General features: G+C 40.3%; 1 protein-coding gene across 1 annotated transcript in view; it reads left to right on the top strand.

Moving 5' to 3' along the window:
• PTCH2 (patched 2) overlaps positions 1 to 19,165 on the top strand; it is a gene marked incomplete at both ends in the record, with an annotated part of 60,865 nt that overhangs the window by 16,225 nt on the left and 25,475 nt on the right. Inside the window, 3 exons of the mRNA XM_083357942.1 lie at positions 14,141 to 14,330; positions 15,113 to 15,182; positions 16,614 to 16,705. Coding sequence (XP_083214068.1) covers positions 14,141 to 14,330; positions 15,113 to 15,182; positions 16,614 to 16,705 — 352 coding nt within the window. The remainder of the gene's footprint in view (positions 1 to 14,140; positions 14,331 to 15,112; positions 15,183 to 16,613; positions 16,706 to 19,165) is intronic.

Genomic DNA, 19,165 nt, shown 5'->3' with positions numbered 1-19,165 from the left:
TATCAAATTGTAAAACTCTTCAATCTAAAGCAGGCAAATTGTCTAGCTCAGAGGTCTCCAACCTTTTAAGCACCAGGGACCAGTTCCATGAGAGAAGTTTTTCTGTGGACCGGAGGGTGTGTGGTTTTGTGTGCTGCCTGCATCCTGTGGATGGGGCTTTGCTTGTTTGTGCGGACCCAGTTGCTGGCATGCCACGGACCAGTGCTGGTCCACAGATTGGGGATTGGGGACCCCTGGTCTAGCTCACACTCAATAAATCTCAACCTAAGAATGGAATTTAGTTTCATCATAAATTCAACTCTCTATGGCATATTTCCTCAATAGATGTTAAAATACTACAAAGCATATCAAATCCCATCTCCAGAAAATAGTCCCCTGTGTAGTAATTGAATCATGATAACAAGGTACATTCACTTTCCCAGTTCATAGAGATAGTTTGAGATGACACTATAGTTGAGAGCATTAAGATGCTGAGAAGCAAGAGCTTTATTATTATTATTATTATTATTATTATTACTACTACTACTACTACTACTACTACTACTACTACTACTACTACAGGAATGCCTTATCCAAATCTGAAAGAACAGCCCATGTGTTTTGGAATGACAATTTAAATTGAATGTGCAATAGTGGCGAATATCTGTAGTTCGGATGTAGGATGAGGGTTCGTTCTCCGAGTTGGTTGGTTGCAGAATGTTTCATTACCAAGCTAGGTAACATCTTCAGCGTTGTTTTGGGGATGTCTTTGTCAGTGCTCTTCTATTTATAAGGGCTCAAACTGAATATTTTCTAAATATGTTCATTTTTTATCATATTCTTAACTCACTTTGTTGGTTAAACCTGCCTATTTTGAATGTGATTCAATTCACACATTTCGCTAAACTATAATGTAATTTATTTTTGGCTTAAAATGTGTTAATCCAACCACTTGTGATTTATTAAGAAAAAACATGGTTTTAATACCCCAGGGCTTAGTACAGCATATGAACGAAATCTTTTTTTTCTCAACTAAACTTCCTTAAACTTGTGTTGGTTCGAGCACTACTCACTTCAAGAACAGTTCAGATTGTTTCTATCTATTCCAGACATGCTAGCTTTGAAAATTGTTCCTCCCAATTCAAATGAGTTCACTCAGCTGCTGGGATCTGATCACTGAAGCCTTTCTTCTGGCAAATGCTGTGAAAGATCCCAGCTGGAACTTGAGCACAAAGCAGTAAGAATTATCTTCAGCTTTTAGACTAAGGCCTGGATTTGGGTTTATTCTTTTGAAAATGTGGAATTGTAGAAGGAGAAAAGTGAATGCATTCAATTGACTCAAAACAGCTCTGAACATCCCTAAGATCCAGATAAGAAACATATTTTCCAGATTGCTATAGACTAATATAATACTATTTTATTTTAAATCAGTATCATTTACTGAACTGGAAAACTGCAGAATACAAGATACTATATATATGATGTACTACTTTTAGTATTTAACAGTTCATAAAATTTTGAATGCCATGAATAAGTAGCATATTTCCAGTATACAAATATTTGCAGGAGGAAAAGCAGAGCAAATGTAATCAAGTGAATTGCCACAGATAGGAACTTTAGATTCCAATATCTTCATTTTGATTATTGAGACTGCCTTGATACAAACCTTGTAGTAATTTTGTATAAATAGTGAATTCTGCTCTTGAAGTGGCAGGAATATATACCGTAGTCATCACAATAGTGATGTAGTATCATCATGAGATGGTTGCCTAAGACACAGTATGTTCAGATGTTATGTGGCAGTGCCAGGCTTTTTAATATAAAATTAAGACATTACTCTTAATGCAAGCAGCTCCTATCTTGAATAACTGTTTCAGCCATGTAGCTCTGAAATGAAGTAGCTGGAAAATGGGATCAGATACAGATAGAGGGATTGCAGGTTGTGGATCTGTATACCTAGTTATCTATTGCTTGTGTTTATCCTGTTTCTTCTCTGTTTTGCAATCAAGCTAAGTGGTTTTAAAAATAATGGAAAATTAAAAATTAATTATACCAATGACTTTTTCTGAAGATTTTGAAAGGAAAGCACTCTCCTATTAAAACCCAAAGCAATTGGATGAGCAAAACAAGGATTTTGTTTGTATTCTCTACTCTCTCAGAGAAAATCCTTGAATGCTCCAAGTGAGAATGCTGGCTTTCTTAGGAATGTTAGGCTGTTTGCTGCTAGTCCTCAGCAAATATTTCAGTTTTCATCTTATACAATATACCCTGAATTTATATAATCTAAATCAAGTCAACCTATTTTTTATAGATGTTGGAAGTTATAAATATAACAAATTATTCTTGCTTCTAAACATGTAATTTATCAGACTGTCATTATAAGACTGTCTTCTTCTGGGCTGGGAATATCACAAATTTCACACTTGGGAATTAAAAATGCTTTCAAAATGCAGTCTCATTGAGGGCAATTTAGTACTTCTGCGTAACAAAAAAGCAATTTGGACCACTTATTGAAGCTTCTGTGTGCTCAATTTCTTACTCCAACAGATAGTGCTTTCTACCAGGTTTAGGAATGACTGCAACTTGTACAGTATCTTAGAAATCAAAGACTTTCTAAGCAACATATGCATTTTAAAATATTTTTTACAAAATTTTAAAAAGAAAAAAGACACATTAAAGAAGGGGGAAAGTCTACAATGGTGGTAATAAAAGATTTTTCAACTGTTCTACATATACTGTATATTCCTGGTATATTATGCAGTTAAAATTATTTAAACACAGAAAATGTCATGTGTTATTTAAATGAAGAAGCCTTATTTGTATTTTATAAATAGTGCATTTTGGACATATTTTTGTAAGTTAGCCTTTGGTTCAAAAATTGTTGCTCTATGATGCACTGATTTGCCCAGTTAAACAGCATGACTACAAGAGTTTTACTGGTATATTAGACAGCCTGTACCCTCTGGGTTATTGTTTCAGAGATATTTCCTCACCTAAACATCATCACAACAACAACAACAATAATAGAGTTGGAAGGGACCTTGGAGGTCTTCTAATCCAACCCCCTGCTCAGGCAGGAAGTCCTATACCATTTCAGACAAATGGTTGTCCAGTCTCTTCTTAAAGACTTCCAGTGTTGGAACATTCACAACTTCTGGAGGCAGATTGTTCCACTGATTAATTGTTCTAACTGTCAGGAAATTTCTTCTTAGTTCTAGGTTGCTTCTCTCTTTCATTAGTTTCCATCCATTGCTTCTTGTCCTGCCTTCAGGAGCTTTGGAGAATAGCTTGACTCCCTCTTCTTTGTGGCAGCCCCTTTGTGGCAACCTCTGAGATATTGGATATTGCTATCATGTCACCCCTAGTCCTTCTCTTCATTAAACATTAAACTAAATAAATAACCTTGGGTGGGCAAAAAAGCATTGGGAGTGGGAGTAACTTCTGACTTCATGCCAGCTTCCCCACTGAGCTTCCTTGCACTTTTAAACTGGAAGATGCAGTGCTGGATTTTTTCCTTTCTCAGGGAATTCAGCAATTTTTCCAATGCTAAAATTACAATATTTGAAAAGATTAAGATACGTTTCTTATCATCCAAATCTGTTGCCTGGGAACCATGGGCACATATTAGTGCTTATCACATGTTAACAATCCCATCTTCATTTTAGTAATAGCTTTTCTTTCTAGATTAAAATTTTAGTCTTTTGGACATTCTAAACCACTGGTGGCATACCTATGGCACGGGTGCCAGAGGCGGTACTCAGAGCCCTCTCTGTGGGCACCAGCGCCATGCCTCAGAGGTGGCAACTGTCCCTCTTCAACCAGCTGCATGCTAACTTGCCGAGGTCCACATGGATGCATCCCAGCATGGCTGGTTTCCCTCCCACCCCCACCCCATCCCTCCTGGCCTCGCATGCTCTCCTTTTCCCAGGCACGACCCACTGCATTGCCTCCTCAGCTGTCGGCCGACCATCCATCTCAGAGACGGCTTCTTTGAACTGCTGAACCCCAACCCTAACCCCAGAGTGTGCCGGTTGAGGGGCCGGCAGGCTGTGGCTACTGACGGACACCATCAGCCCCCATGCGCTCACTGGCTTCTGTGTGCGAGGGCTGATGGTGTCAGGCAGCAGCCGCCCCAGCCCTTGCCTTGCCTCATGGCCATGGCATCTTCACCTTGCCTCGCCTTATCCCACAGGATGAGCCTCCTGCCTACCACCACACCTACCAGAGACCTCCTGGATCTCCCCCAACCCTGCCCACCCCCCACAGGTGTCCCTCCCCACGAGCGACATTGCGGTGACCACATCTACCTTGACCACACCCACCCAATCTTCCATGACCACCACAGCCACAGCCACCCAGTAGACCACACCCACCTGGCACCCAGCATAAATAAGTGGCTTTTGGGTTGCAGTTTGGGCACTCGGTCTCTAAAAGTTTCGCCATCGCTGTTCTAAACATATATTTTCCGGGTTGGAACATATTTGTAGCATGAGATTTCCCTCACCATTTCTAGGCTCCCCAACAATCCACGCATGGAAAATAAAATGTGTTCTATGTCTCTGAGTAGAACATTAGTTCTTTTATACCAACTAAAGATCAGAACCCAAAGTGCATGTTTCCTGCCTGCTTGTGCACAGGCAAAGTCCAGCAGGAGCTAAGACAGCTCTGATCATTTAACCATAAACTAGGTTGTGTGAAACAATATATTATTGGACATTATTTCTTTTTAATGAACATTTATTGGTGGTAGAAATAGGAATCTGGGCGATCTAAAAATGAGAAATACAATGGTAGCTTGATACTCATCATTAATTGGTTCCAGGAGGTATGATGAGTACCAAAACCGATGAGTGCCAAACAAATTTTCCCATAAGGAATAGTATAATGAGTCACAAGGCAACTGACACCAACATGTTCTGGCTTGTGCATTGAGTACCAAACAAACAATGATAACCGAGATAAAAATTTTCATGTCAAGATGCACTGAATACTAAATTCGATGAGTTTTCAAGCAATTGAGTACCAAGGTGCTATTATATAAATAAATAAATATCTAGAGGAGGATTATGTTAGGAAAAGGATTTAAATCTTTGGCCTATGCTGTGGTTCTAAATTACTCTAGGTCTTCCATATTTGGGCTATAAAAATCCAAGCAGCAAATTTTCTTGTATCTTTGCTGTTATGTAGTTGTCATCTAGATTTTTGGAACCTAGATATGGTAATTATACTTACACACAAATATTTCACATTTGTTCTTGGAGAAGAGTTGTCAATTGATTATTTTCATTGTTTAGATATGGCATTTATATTTTGCTTATATGCCAAAAACGTGCTCAAGGCGGCTTAGCACTATTAAAATATAAATAAGCAGAATAACATCAGCCCTAATTAAAACAAACTTCAGGGGTCAGTTTAATTGCCAAATGTCTATGTGAATGTCTCTGCTTGCAAAAGAGTAACAGAGATACTTCCTTCTAATTACTTTCATCTGATCTTGGGCTCTAAGACCCTTGCTTTAGTACTCAATAGCAAAGAATGTTTGTAAGGCTACAATATTCCTTTCCTTTGCTATTCTTCTCTTTAGTTTCCCTTGCCAGGGGGACCAATAACTATAAAAACTCTAACCTATCTTCTTTAATTTGGACTCTTATAGGTGGTTTGGAAGCAAAACAGGAGGGTCTATTAAGGGGACTCATTTGGGTGGCCCACCCAGGAAAGAGAAGGTGTCCAGCAGTTTATTCAAGAACCTATAATTATAGGGATAATTGTGAAGTTTCACTGCCGGAGATGTGGCTTTGCTCTGCAGTATTCAAGGGGAGAGAGATAGGAGAAAGATGGTGTTAACTGAAACACTGCTTTTGTCAACAACAGTAATTGATCTCATCTGCAATTCAGTTATACAACTGTCCATTTCTCAGCTGGGTAAGATAGTTGATTGGGTTGTCCCAGAATCTGTTAGGATGCTTTTGTGAATGGCCACATAATAGTCCCATGTAATGAATCACAGGCTGTGGCGTGCTATGGCTTTGCAAGAATAAAATATAGTGTAGCATCAGGCCGGGCTACAGCACGGAGACGGCATTGGTCGCTCTGATGAATGATCTCTGGAGAGCCCGGGACAGGGGCCATTCCTCTGTCCTAGTCTTATTAGACCTTTTGGCGGCTTTCGATACCATCGACCATGGTATCTTGCTGCGGCGCCTCAGGGGACTGGGAGTGGGAGGCACGGTTCTGCGGTGGTTCTCCTTTCTCCAGGGTCGCTCGCAGTCAGTGCTGGCAGGGGGACAGAGGTCGACCCCGAGGCCTCTCGTTTGCGGAGTCCCTCAGGGGTCGGTCCTCTCGCCTCTCCTGTTCAACATCTACATGAAACCGCTGGGTGAGATCATTCGTGGTTTTGGAGTAGGGTACCATCAGTATGCTGATGACACCCAGCTTTTCATCTCAACTCCAAACAGCATCAGTGATGCCCTCGACGTGATGTCCCGCTGCCTGAAAGCGGTCCGGGAATGGATGGGGAGGAACAGGCTTTAACTCAACCCGGACAAGACTGAATGGCTATACGTACCGGCAAGCCAGGATACTCAGATCATTCCATCCCTTAACATCGGGGATGAGTTATTACCCCCTGTTGATAGGGCCCGCAACCTGGGTGTCCTCCTAGACTCGCAGCTATCCCTGGAAGATCACATAGGAGCTGTGACCAAGGGGGCCTTCTCCCGGGTTCGACTGGTGCGCCAACTACGACCATATCTGGACCTGGATGCCTTACGTACAGTCACCCATGCACTTGTGACCTCTCGCCTAGACTACTGTAATGCTCTCTACATGGGGCTGCCCTTGAGAGCCACTCGGAAGCTTCAACTGGTGCAAAGTGCAGCTGCACGGACACTTTTGGGGGCCTCCCGATACTCCCATATCAAACCTCTCCTCCGTGCGCTGCACTGGCTTCCGGTTACCTTCCGAGTGAAATTCAAGGTGCTAACAATGACATACAAAGCCCTACATGGCATGGGTCCGGACTACCTATGGGAGCACCTTCTGCCAACGTCAACACCCCTCCATCCTGTGCGCTCCCACAGAGAGGGCCTCCTCAGGGTGCCACCGCTCAAGGAATGTCGGCTGGTGGCCCCCAGGGGGAGGGCATTCTCAGTGGGTGCGCCAGCCCTCTGGAACTGTTTGCCTACCGAAATCCGGATGGCCCCCGACCTCCGCACCTTCCGGCGCGATTTAAAAACTTACCTGTTCCAGCAGTCCGGCCTGGCCTGATAGCTCTTGGGGTCTCAGTTGTTTTTACTATTGTTTTTCACTATTGTTCAATCTGTATACCAATCTTACTCTGTACACCGCCCCGAGTCCCTCGGGAGAAGGGCGGTATATAAAAACAAATAAATAAATAAATAATAAATAAATAAATCTAACAATACTCTGTAGCAAGCAAGGTTTCAAAACAGATTCTTGCACTAGGTCTGCAATAACAAATCCAGGTGCAAATCCTGTGTGATGCACTGCACAGTTGGGATCCAAGATGTCTACAGTTTACAGGCATAATATTTGTATCCCTGCTTCTCTTGGATGAGGAAACTTAATTTTGGAGAGGCTGTGGGAATGGGTTATAGTATCTCTCCTGTGTTTATGTGTGCAATGTATGGAAGAGGAATGAGAGATAATCCAATCTAATACTCAGCAGAAATACAATTGAGGTTTGATCCTGGAGGAAGAGGCTCTTTTGCATGAAAAAGGAGAGGGGTTCCTTTGTTAATTGGAATAACAAAGAATTTGCATAGGGCTTCTCATTAACATGCTTGCTGTTGCTACCTCATTGGATCCTAGAACCTCCTCTCTCAATTTTGCATCAAACAAAGCAGTTTTCTCAGTATAGGGGAGGTGAACAGCAGCAGATGTGGAAGGGGAGGGTGTACAATGACTGACAGTTCCTGGTTTAACTCCTTTTCTGTCAGAGAGGAGAGTGCCCCATATAAGCATACTTGGCAGCTTCTCACAGTTTGCCTTGCCTTTTCATGCTGCTCCCTGGTTAATTAAGGTGTTGGAATTTGAGGCTTCCTCAATCCACTTTGAAGCTTCAGATTTTCCTGCTCCAAATTAAACTTAATTATAAGAATAGCCCCCCCTCTCTTTCCTCTTCACAACGCTTGCAGATGCTCTCTATTTTTTTTTTACTACAAAGGGTGTAATAAAGAAATAAATGCCTCTAGTGTCTCTTAAACCACCATTACTCACCTAAGAGCAAAAACAAGGCTAGCTCAGTTCAGGAGTTTTTCTACAATGCAGATAATGAGAAGGGCAAAGTTAAGCCAGTTTCTTATGCCAAAGGGAGGGACTGTGTGCATGCCAATCTCTCTCCATGCTTATTTTTGCCCTGGCCATTGTACAACATAAAACCATATCCAAGCCGTTGTTAATGAGATTCTATACTTAAAGCCCATCAGGATGGATTTTTTTTAAATTTTGGGATCCATCTTTGCCTGTGGCTTTAAAATTTGGACTGAACATATTCTCCGCCCTTCCTCAGATTCTGGTTTTGCATGTGTGGTTTTCCTCCTGGGTGGCCTAGTCAAGATCAGCATAGCGCAGCATGACTCCTGGTGTTTTGCCTCCCAAACAGCCTGGAATGGTTTGGATTCTGAGTCTGATGCTTCCCCTCCAGCTCAGAAGGATGTAGTGTGTCTATCCCCTCCCTACGTTCCTTGGCATGGCATCCTCCCTTACTGGCATCCCAGGAGTATCTTTGCAGAAAAAGGAGGGAGGGAGGGAGAGATGGAGAGCTTTTTCTTTAAAAAAAATTCAGCTAATGCAAAATATTAGAATTATAGTTTATACTGAAAAGTCACAAAATAGTAGCTTTTCAGCAATGACATTATCGTAAAAACAAAGGCTATCTTTATTAGAAGATACAGTATATACCATAATCCTTGTTAAAGAATCTCATCTAACAGGTCAACATTAGCCCAAAATAATTATTAAATTATAGTTTTTGTTAATGTCCTCATTAACAAATCTAAAAATGTTTTTAAAAAGTTATGCCAAAGATAAATACCCTGATAATGAAATGCCCTGATAATCAAAAACCTTTGCTGTAAACAATACAGATATTTAGGTTATCTTTATTTTAATTTAGCTACATTATTGGTAGGTTGAGTAGCAACTTGATTATTACTAAGGACTTTTCTAGTGCAATACTTTTGTTGTGACCATCGCTCTTCCACAAGGCATACTTGCATCATAATTTTGATTTTTTCATAATATGGTTTTCGTACTCAGTAATGAACCCTAAAATTTGTAGTTAGTGAGGATGCGTAATATTTCTTTGTTACTGATCTTTCTGAATAAGCTAACTTTAATTAGAAAATTGCTTTATCAGTGAAATTCTGTTAACAGCTTTTGTAGCATTTTAGCAATTGAAATGTGTCTACTATGTGTGTTGTGTATGTTTTCTAGCAGACTAAGAAAACAGAGCATTAGACATGAAACTGGGAGAATATGATGCAGAATAGAATTCAGTCTTGGAAGTTCTGTGCCTTGAGCTCTCCTTGTCTACATAAAATAAAAGAGCAGTTGTGCCCTTACAGTATGGTACAAGTTAATCAAAAATATACTTGTTTTGTAGATTTAAATGGTTTGGGATTGGTGTAACAGTAGGACCATTCTCCAAAAACATAGGAATTGTGTCATTTTTGTGGGGGTGCTTTGAATTGAATGTCAGTCCCTTTAAAATAATAAAGTGAATTTACAAAAGGAATATAAAGTTGCTTGTACCCTAAAGTAACTGATTTTATAGCAAAGTGAAGAAATATAGTTTTATAAGAAGTAGCTTAAAATAATATCTTCAACATGGGGATCCTGGGAAGAATATGAGGGAGATGCATTTTAATGAGAAGACGGATCAGTTAGTTGAATAGTTCTGAAATGCTGCTTTAACTGTCCATTTTCATCTTTTACACCAAGCAACATGCAGCCACAGAGGATACATGCCTGTGCCAGGTGCGCTCTTAGTTTGTCCAGGATGACAATAAGACCAGAGACTTGGGCATTTCACAGCCTGAATTCACTGCGCTTCCAAAATATATTCTAAACTCATCTGTGATATTCATGGGTTTCTATGATAAATTGGCAAGATGTTTTAGCAGACATCCCCCTCCCACTTCATTAAGATGCAATGCAGCAAATCTTGACCCTGGTGGAGGGATAAGGAGAGCAGTGTTGGTTCTAGTCTAAGTCATTATGTTTGTTTTGAGATGAAGTACCTAGCTCTACATGTGTTACTTCATTGGAGAAATCAACACTATTATGGGAGCATCTAGAAGAGGGCCAGCAATGTTGCTAATGGTAGGCAACAGGAATGGTATTGCTCTGTTCCCCAGTAAGTGATCCCAATTTAGATATGAGTGGAGGCAAAGTCAAAGGGGAATGAGTTGCCCAGAGACACTTAACTGAAACCACCAGCTACAAATCTCAAGAAGAGATTTATAAGAATATTTAAGGCCCAGGAAACTGAACAGAGGATTGACTACAGAGAGAGCCATGAAGGTTACAACTTCTCAAGTCTTGGGCTATAACACATTGCTTTAACTAGCTAGAAAACTATACCGGATGCCATCACCCTTCTAGAATGTGTGGATTGGATTTTAGGAGTATTAAGAATGGGAAAGAAAGCAGGAAATTTCTGGAAGCAAGTCACTTCCACTTTAATATTTAAAAAAAATTTCAACCGCCACCACTCTTCAAATCTGGTGGCAGAGTGGGATTGGCAGCATAATTTCAGACGGTTTGGGGGGGGGACGTGTTTTAAGTTTACAACTTAAAGTTGTTTATCTTATGCTCTCACAGTTATTTCTGAGAGAGCAAAGGTCCATCATTGAAAGCTGTCTATTTTTAAAGAGATAAGATATTGGAATGGCACAGTTTTGGGTGCCTAGGCAGAGGTCAGAAATGGGCTGCCTGTACTAGCTTTTAGGCACCTTGACATAAGAATGTCTAAGAGACTGCTTTTATGTGAATTTGATGGACAAGAAGAAGAGTTATCTTGTAGGAGGTCACCATTAAAGTTTTCTACAGTTCCAAGGTACATTGTACCTCTCTTGATACAAATAAGTATTTTGCTCTTTGAAATCCATCCTGTTTCACTTTACAGCAACTCTCATTTCTTATACCATTTCTGTGAATCCTGAAACACTACAATGTACAATAGTCAATTTTCAATGTCACAAAATTAATGGCCACATTGTGTTCTGCATATGTAAGATTCCTTGCTACTCTACAAGGTAAACCAGATTAGGAAATAGAGTCCATGAAACTCTTTATTTATATATAGTTGTTGTTAGTCAAAACCATGACAATAGTAATGTAATTGTGCAAATCTAATTGTGTTTCCCCTCTTTCTTTTTTTAGATTTATGTGATTGGAGGGGGGGTCTATCTGAGGTGTTTGTAATCTTCCCCATAATTTAGACTCAAGCAAAGTTTTTGTTGTTGCGTTGATAACGGAACTTGATAGAATTCCCCATCAAGTTTGTCCTCTTTATTGTCCACTTGTCTTACCATACCTTTATGCTTTTATTTAAAACACAAACAGAAAACACCATAACCACTAAAGCTGAAATCTGTTGTGGGAGATGTATAAGGGCCAATTCCTAGGCCCAGCCCACAGAAATTGCTGCCTTGCATTATGCTTTTGCCCAATATTTTCTTTAGATGAAAGATCCTCCACAATGAAGACAATTTGGCAGGTGAATGTTAGTGGAAAAATAATTGGAAAGGAAGGGAGAGAGTTGATAACTGTTGAAACTACATTTGTCAAATTTAGAAATGTAAAATGCTAGGTGCATTTAACATTATGCATTTCTTAATTTGTGTATTTTAGGCAGTTTTAATTAATTACACAGTTAAAAGTAATCCCAATCCCTTAAAATGGATAGCTGGAAAACATTAGGACTGCAAGTTATTGAGTCTTCATAGATAAAAGCATTGCTGAGGCAACTCCATCATAATGTAAGTATCTGCTGTTCTTTGGCAGATGAAAAAGAGTGGGGGTAGCCAACAGAAGGTCCCATTTCAGGGCAGAAGTGAATCAGAACCAGTTTTGGATCTGCTTGATCCAGCTGTCTACATTCTTGCAGCCTCCTGCTGTGGAGCTGGTGTATTTAATTTTCCCCCCATCTATTGCTTTCAAAGAAGAATGGGAATTGAGCACATCTCTTACCTTATATCTTTCAAGATTCAACAGAGCTAACATTTGTTTCTGTCTAGCTCCATTTATAGCACTTTTTAATGTTACCGCTTCAACTCCCCAAGTTCTCAAGGCATTTTGAAGTCATTTGTGCAGTGAGAGTTATTCCTGCTGACTTCAGAATGTTACAAACAGGCAAGGAACGCCATGAATCTTTCCAGCTGGCCAACAGGCCAGTGTAAAGATTTTCAGTCAATCAGTAGCTCCATCTGAGCTACAGCAATTCCTGGACTAATGAGCATATCCTTACATGTTGCAAAAAAGAGAAAAAATAACTGTTTTCTCCTCATTTTCAGTACATGCTATGTGTTTGTCTGTTTTGGAAAGTACATAAATCTGTCTTGTTGACATTCTACCAAAGCAACCTGACTATCAGATCAGATTTTCTTCATATACATTCTAATTAAAAACTACAACCCAAGTCTTTTTCAAATGGGGCAACCATGGCTGTAAGTTGCAATGCACAGCCTTTGGGTTGGAGAGATGAGAGACAACTTGCTTGAGCCTAAAGACTGAAAAATGCAATGTGGGAAAAATTTAGGAAAAACATTTTGCTTATCTGCAGGATTTGTTTTAAGAGAGATTATGGAATTGATTTAAGCTGACCTGAAGTATTTCATTTAGTTAGTTGATATATTTTGATTATGTAAAGAGGGAAAAACAACCAAGATAATTTTTTTATGAAAGTTGTAAAACTGCTGAGAAGGATTTAGATTTCATTGGTAAGACTGTGGAATCTACCGGACAATTCAGCAGGCTGAGATGAGTGATCCTACTAATCAGCTAGGATACCCAATAAGAATGACATTGTGTGAATACGACACTGTGGTATTGATGCTAGCTTGGTGTAGATACTCTCTGTGATGGCTCAAGTCTTTTACTATGACATATATTAGAATGTTGAATCTGCATTTTAAGTCTGAGCATGAGAAAAATGCATTACTGAACTATTCATCTTGAATCTGAAACAAATACAGGTAGTCCTAAATTTATTACCACAATCGGGACCACAACTGCCACTGCTAGGTAAGACAGTGAGTTGTGCCCAATTTTACAGTATTTTTTGTCATGGTTGTTAAGTGACTCACTGTAGTTATTAAGTAAATCATGTCATTAAATGACTTTGCTTGTTACGGTAGAAGTTGGCTGGGAAGGTTGCAATGATGATCACACGGCCCTGGGATGCTGCACCAGTCGTAAATACACGCTGGTTGCCAAGCACCCACATTTTAATCATATGACTTTGGGGACGCTGCTTCAGTCGTAAGTGCAAAGACCAGTCGTAAGTCACTTTTTTCAGGGCTATTGTAACTTCAGAAGACCACAAACCAAGTAGGTATATGTTGAGGACTACTTTTAAAATTAAGTTAAAAAAAAGGTAAAGGTAAAGGTTCCCCCGCACATGCATGCTAGTCGTTTCCGACTCTAGGGGCCGGTGCTCATCTCCGTTTCAAAGCCGAAGAGCCAGCGCTTGTCCGAGGACGTCTCCGTGGTCATGTGGCCGGCATGACTAGACACCAAAAGCGCATGGAGCGCTGTTACCTTCCCACCGTAGTGGTCCCTATTTTTCTACTTGCATTTTTACGTGCTTTCGAACTGCTAGGTTGGCAGAAGCTGGGACGAGTAACAGGCGCTCACTCTGTTACGCAGCACTCGGGATTCGACCCGCCAAACTGCCGACCTTCTGATCGACAAGCTCAGCGTCCTAACCTACTAAGCCACCGCGTCCCTTAAAATTAAGTTAGTAGTACATAAAACTTGAACCGAATTGCATTTTATATGAACATATTCCCAATTTTAATCTCTTGACTGATGGTACTGTAATGTAAAAACTGATTTAACGGGGGCAGAGATAAGAGAAAGGTACATTGATTCCATTCTTCTCTCTCTCTCCCTCCCTCTCTCTCTCTCTCTCCAGAGGGCAGTCGTGTCAGCCAAGAGCTCCGATACACAAGAGAAAAGCTTGGTGAAGAATCTCTCTACACATCCCAGATGCTAATACAAACTCCCAAACAGGAAGGAGAAAACATTCTAACTCCAGATGCCTTGGAAATGCATCTTGAAGCTGCTTTGGCTGCTAGTAAAGTGCAAGTCTTATTATTTGGAAAGTAAGTCTGAAATGGAGCAGCTGTATTACACTAATAATAAGAATTGTTCTTTTGGATTGTTTTCATTCATTCATTAGATTAGAAGCCCCTCTCCTATTTGCAGATCTCTGGTTTTCCATTGCAGGAAATTGGCAGTTTTATTGTTTGTTTGGGTAGAGCTCAGTAACACCATCCCTTTCTTCTCAGCAATTCTGCTGGAGGTGGCTGGTTTCCTCCTGCTAATTTTGGGCAGGTTCAAAAGAAGCCATGACATTTTCCTCCTTTTTCCAGAATTCTACTAGATGTAGAATCAACTGTTTATTGCCCGCCGATTAGCTGATTTGCTAATTAACTTACCAACAAGACAGTCAGAATGCCTACTATCATCCCTTACTCACCAGCAAATCAATTGGCTGGCGATGGCAATAATTGCAGATTTCTATCTGCTAACGGCAACTGGGAAAGTAGTTGGGCTTTTCTATGGCTCTTTGAACTGCATTTTCCATAGTAATGGAACACAAGCAATCTTGATCTGCAGAATTACCCGTTATTGGAGTAAACCAAGATCTAGTTAATTCAATATTCTGTTGTAGTCACTTACTAACTATATGCTACCCCAAAATCATAAATAGGGCATACAAATCATGGTCTTCTGTCCAACATCTGATGTTCAGAAATGTATTGACTTGAAATATATTGAAGTCTCATTTAAATATCTTCAAATAAACCTTGTATTAGTTAGGACAATTCTCTCCCAGAACTCCTGTTTTCCTGATGTTCGCTGTCTTTGCTCTTACTCTTAGATCATGGGATCTCAACAAAATATGCTACAAATCAGGCGTCCCAATAATTGAAAATGGAATGATTGCACGGGTGAGTATATAAGGGAATCACTAGAACTCTGCAAGCAAGAGCCTTGGTGGAGCAGTGGGCTAATGCCTCCTTAAATAACACCAGCTGCCTGCAATTAGTGCAGGTTCGAGTCCCACCAGGCTCAAGGTTGACTCAGCCTTCCATCCTTCCGAGGTAGGTAAAATGAGGACCCAGATTGTTGGGGGCAATAAGCTGACTTTGTAATAATGCCGCTGGGGGGGGGGGGCAAAAAGCCCTAATAAGCAGGCATATACATAGAATGAAGGCTATTGCTAAGCACATTGATTTGTGCTTTAGATTGTAAGCCACCCTGAGTCTTCGGAGAAGGGCGGGATATAAATGGGATTTTAAAAAAAACAACACATCCATGAATACCTTTACCCACCTCCAAAGGCCAACTATTTTCAGTTACACAAACATGTCCTCCTAAGGATCTAAAGCAGTGTTTCTCAACCTGGGCAACTTGAAGATGGTGGACTTCAACTCCCAGCATTCACCTGGCATGGGCTGGCTGGGGAATGCTGGGAGTTGAAGTCTACTCATTTTCAAGTTGCCCAGGTTGAGAAACACTGATCTAAAACATATATCTATGCAGCTGCCAGGCAAAACAAAAACACCGTTTGTCCCAACATTGTGTAGTAGCTACAGAAAGGAGGTGAAACATGTGGGAAAGTTCTCTTTGTCGAATACTGTAATTTCCTGGAGGATTCCTGGTTTTACTGGAGAATGGAGTAGATTCTAGAGGTGATCTTACGGTTGCTATGGGAATAGGTGGAATCTTTTAAAAATGCCATCACAAAAGAGCAGCTTTCCAAGTCATCCTTTTGGATTCAGAAATTGTTTTTTAATATGCTGGATTTTTTATTCTAATAATATTCACTCATCTCTATTCAAGATATCGGCTACTTGTGAATTTTTATATCCATTCCATTCTGTGGAATAGGAAAATATATTTTGTCCTTCTTTGTTTTCAGCAGTGCCTGATCTTTGCTAAAAAGGATTTTATATTACCGTACTTAGGCTTGGATTGTAAGAAACTGCAGTGTTTGACCCTTTGTACAAGGTCACCAAATTACTGTCATATTAGTCAGGATGCTATCCTTAAAGTGAAGACTTCCCATGACTTGACTAGCCAACGCTAGGACTTGGCATTCAATATCTTACAGAGTAAGGTGTTATTTAGATTGTAGACTTTGTATTTAAGATGGTACTCCTTGGTTCCCAGGGCAAATTTCTATTCCAAAAAAACAATATAAGTTTTTAGATTTTAGTATACTAGAGAAAGAATTGCAGAATAAGTAATCAGGTAGGCAGTAAAATGAAAAAAATAATAATAAATTAAAATAGAGGAAAGAATCCCCATAGACATATGAGAACTGGGTGCATGAATTTATATTTATGTGTCATGATTATTATTCTTTTTATTGCCAGATGATTGAGAAGCTCTTCCCTTGTGTTATTGTGACTCCACTGGATTGTTTCTGGGATGGTGCCAAACTGCAAGGCGGATCTGCTTATCTACCGTAAGTGACTGCTTTTTTTGCTATATCATTCTGTCCCTCCATCCTGCAGCCACATGATGGGACCCTAATTTTTAGAAAGGTACAGTTCATTAAGCAGTGACTATTATGACTAGAGTTTTTTCTGCCCTTACCTTGCATAACTCTGATGAAAAGATGTAATGTGATTAGCCACCACTGCTTTGTTTTTTCATAGGGATAATAATTGTGCAATGCAATAATATGTGCCCTCCTCTAATTGCATTTTCCACTTACCCCATTAAATGTTTCTATTTAATATTCACTAAAAGTATTTTCTTTCAAAGAATCCCTCAGCTAATGAGAGCACTGTGATGCTCTTCCATTAACTACCTGGGTTCTGCAACAAACTTAATTTGGTTACTTATTATTTTTTATTATTATTTTTGCATTTCTTCAATATATTGGAATAGAATGAAACCAGATTGATAGGCTTTGTACCATGTGCTAAGTATGAACCCAACTCTTTGAACTTGGTGGAGCAGTGGGCTAATGCCTCCTTAAGTAACACCAGCTGCCTGCAATTAGTGCAGGTTCGAGTCCCACCAGGCTCAAGGTTGACTCAGCCTTCCATCCTTCCGAGGTAGGTAAAATGACCCAGATTGTTGGGGGCAATTAAGCTGACTTTGTAATAATGCCGCTTGGGGGTGTGTGTGAAAGCCCTAATAAGCAGGCATATACATAGAATGAAGGCTACTGCTAAGCTTGTAAGCCGCCCTGAGTCTTTGGAGAAGGGTGGGATATAAATGGAATTTAAAAAAAAAAGAACTTAACTGACAAGGCTAAGAAGTTTGGGAAAACCCAGTTTCTGTAAATGTGGAGAAAGGAAGGGTTGTTGCTGATATTATTCATAATATTATGAAACATTTCCCGTAAACACTGAAAGCACTTAGCTAACATAATCACAATAACGATGATAACCAACTTATATGGTCAGAGTTTCACAGAGGAAACTGCCACACAACCTACTTCTACTGACATTGTCATTGTGAAGATTAGTGAAGTTGCTGGCTATCAGCATACCGCTTTTCTGTTCTACTTCCCTTAGTCTCCTCCCTTTATTGCTATTTTCCTTTTATAAACAGTGAGCTGCTCCTGTCTGCACTGTAATATTAAAGGATATATTATTGAAAGTTAATTAGGAAATGGAGACTTCCCTGGTGGTTTGTGGATGGTAGAAATTTAAATCTAGGATTTCCAGTTCCTAGTTTACTGTATTACAGGATTCTATTTGCTAAGTAATGTCCATTAAGGATGGACAGCGTTACTGATTTGAGATCACTGATTAAAAAAGGGAAGGGTTCATTGAATATTTGTGATAAGGAATGGTCATCGGCTACAAAATGGAGGCTAGGGAGTTCTAGCCCAAAAACATAAAGAGGGCATTGCAAAGGTTTACTCTTAAATTGTGTACTGTTCAGGCACAACATTCAAACTCAATTATCCTGGGCACCTTAGGGGAAAGGTTGGATTAATTCAGGCAGACTGTAGAACAGTCTAACTCAGGGGTAGGCAACCTTGGCTCTTTTATGACTCGTGGACTTCAACTCCCAGAATTCCTGAGCCAGCCATGCTGGCTCAGGAATTCTGGGAGTTGAAGTCCACGAGTCATAAAAGAGCCAAGGTTGCCTACCCCTGGTCTAACTGATGATACTGGAAAGGAGACCTTTTTAAAATGTTCCTTTGAAAACATTTTGTCCTTTACTGATTTCCTGTACAGATAACCATAGGATCCTTGTCTGATAATAGCTTTCTTCCTTGACAACTTTAGATAAGGCTCACTTTGCATCTGGTGCATTCAAGATATTTAGGTTTATGACAGAATGTATTCAAGATCCTTGCTTGTATAAGGAAGGAAGCAGTGGGCATTCTGATTGATCTCAGGGCAGATATATCAGGAATTAAGCTGTTCAGCATCCTCTCTCTTGAAGAATGGATGTGACACCGAGGCATAGGCGGAAATGTTTCGTAATGTCGATTTGGATAGGGAAAGAGCTCCCTTCTACCCTGATAGTGTTACTGTTTACCTTCTTTTTGTATGAAACAAAACATGAAAAAGGAAATATAGCGTGCCTTTTTCACCTGCTTTCAATGCAAGAGGATAGCAGTCTATGGGTGAGAGCCTAGAAATATTATGTCCTCCAGCACTGCCCCGGATTTTGGGCTCTTGTCTACAGCCCCAAAGTTTGCTCCTTGTCCTCTTTCCAAATCAAAGGGGGTTGGGGGTACCACTTGCTGTCATCAGTCCCCTCCCCAAATTTTCTAGGCCCAGTTGCTTTGTTTTATTACTTCTGCTGCCTTGTAATTATGTTTCTATTAAGGTGTACAAAATGGGGGATGAATGGGGGGAGGGGGAGACTGAAGTTGTGGAGACCAGCCCTCTGCAGGGAAGGGGGAGGGGGAGGGAAGGCCAGGGACAATTGCCGGCATTCTTTCTGTTTACAA

This window comes from Vipera ursinii (assembly GCF_947247035.1).
Source record: "Vipera ursinii genome assembly, chromosome: 3".
NCBI lineage: Eukaryota > Metazoa > Chordata > Lepidosauria > Squamata > Viperidae > Vipera > Vipera ursinii.
This window is presented reverse-complemented; position numbering and strand designations above follow the sequence as displayed.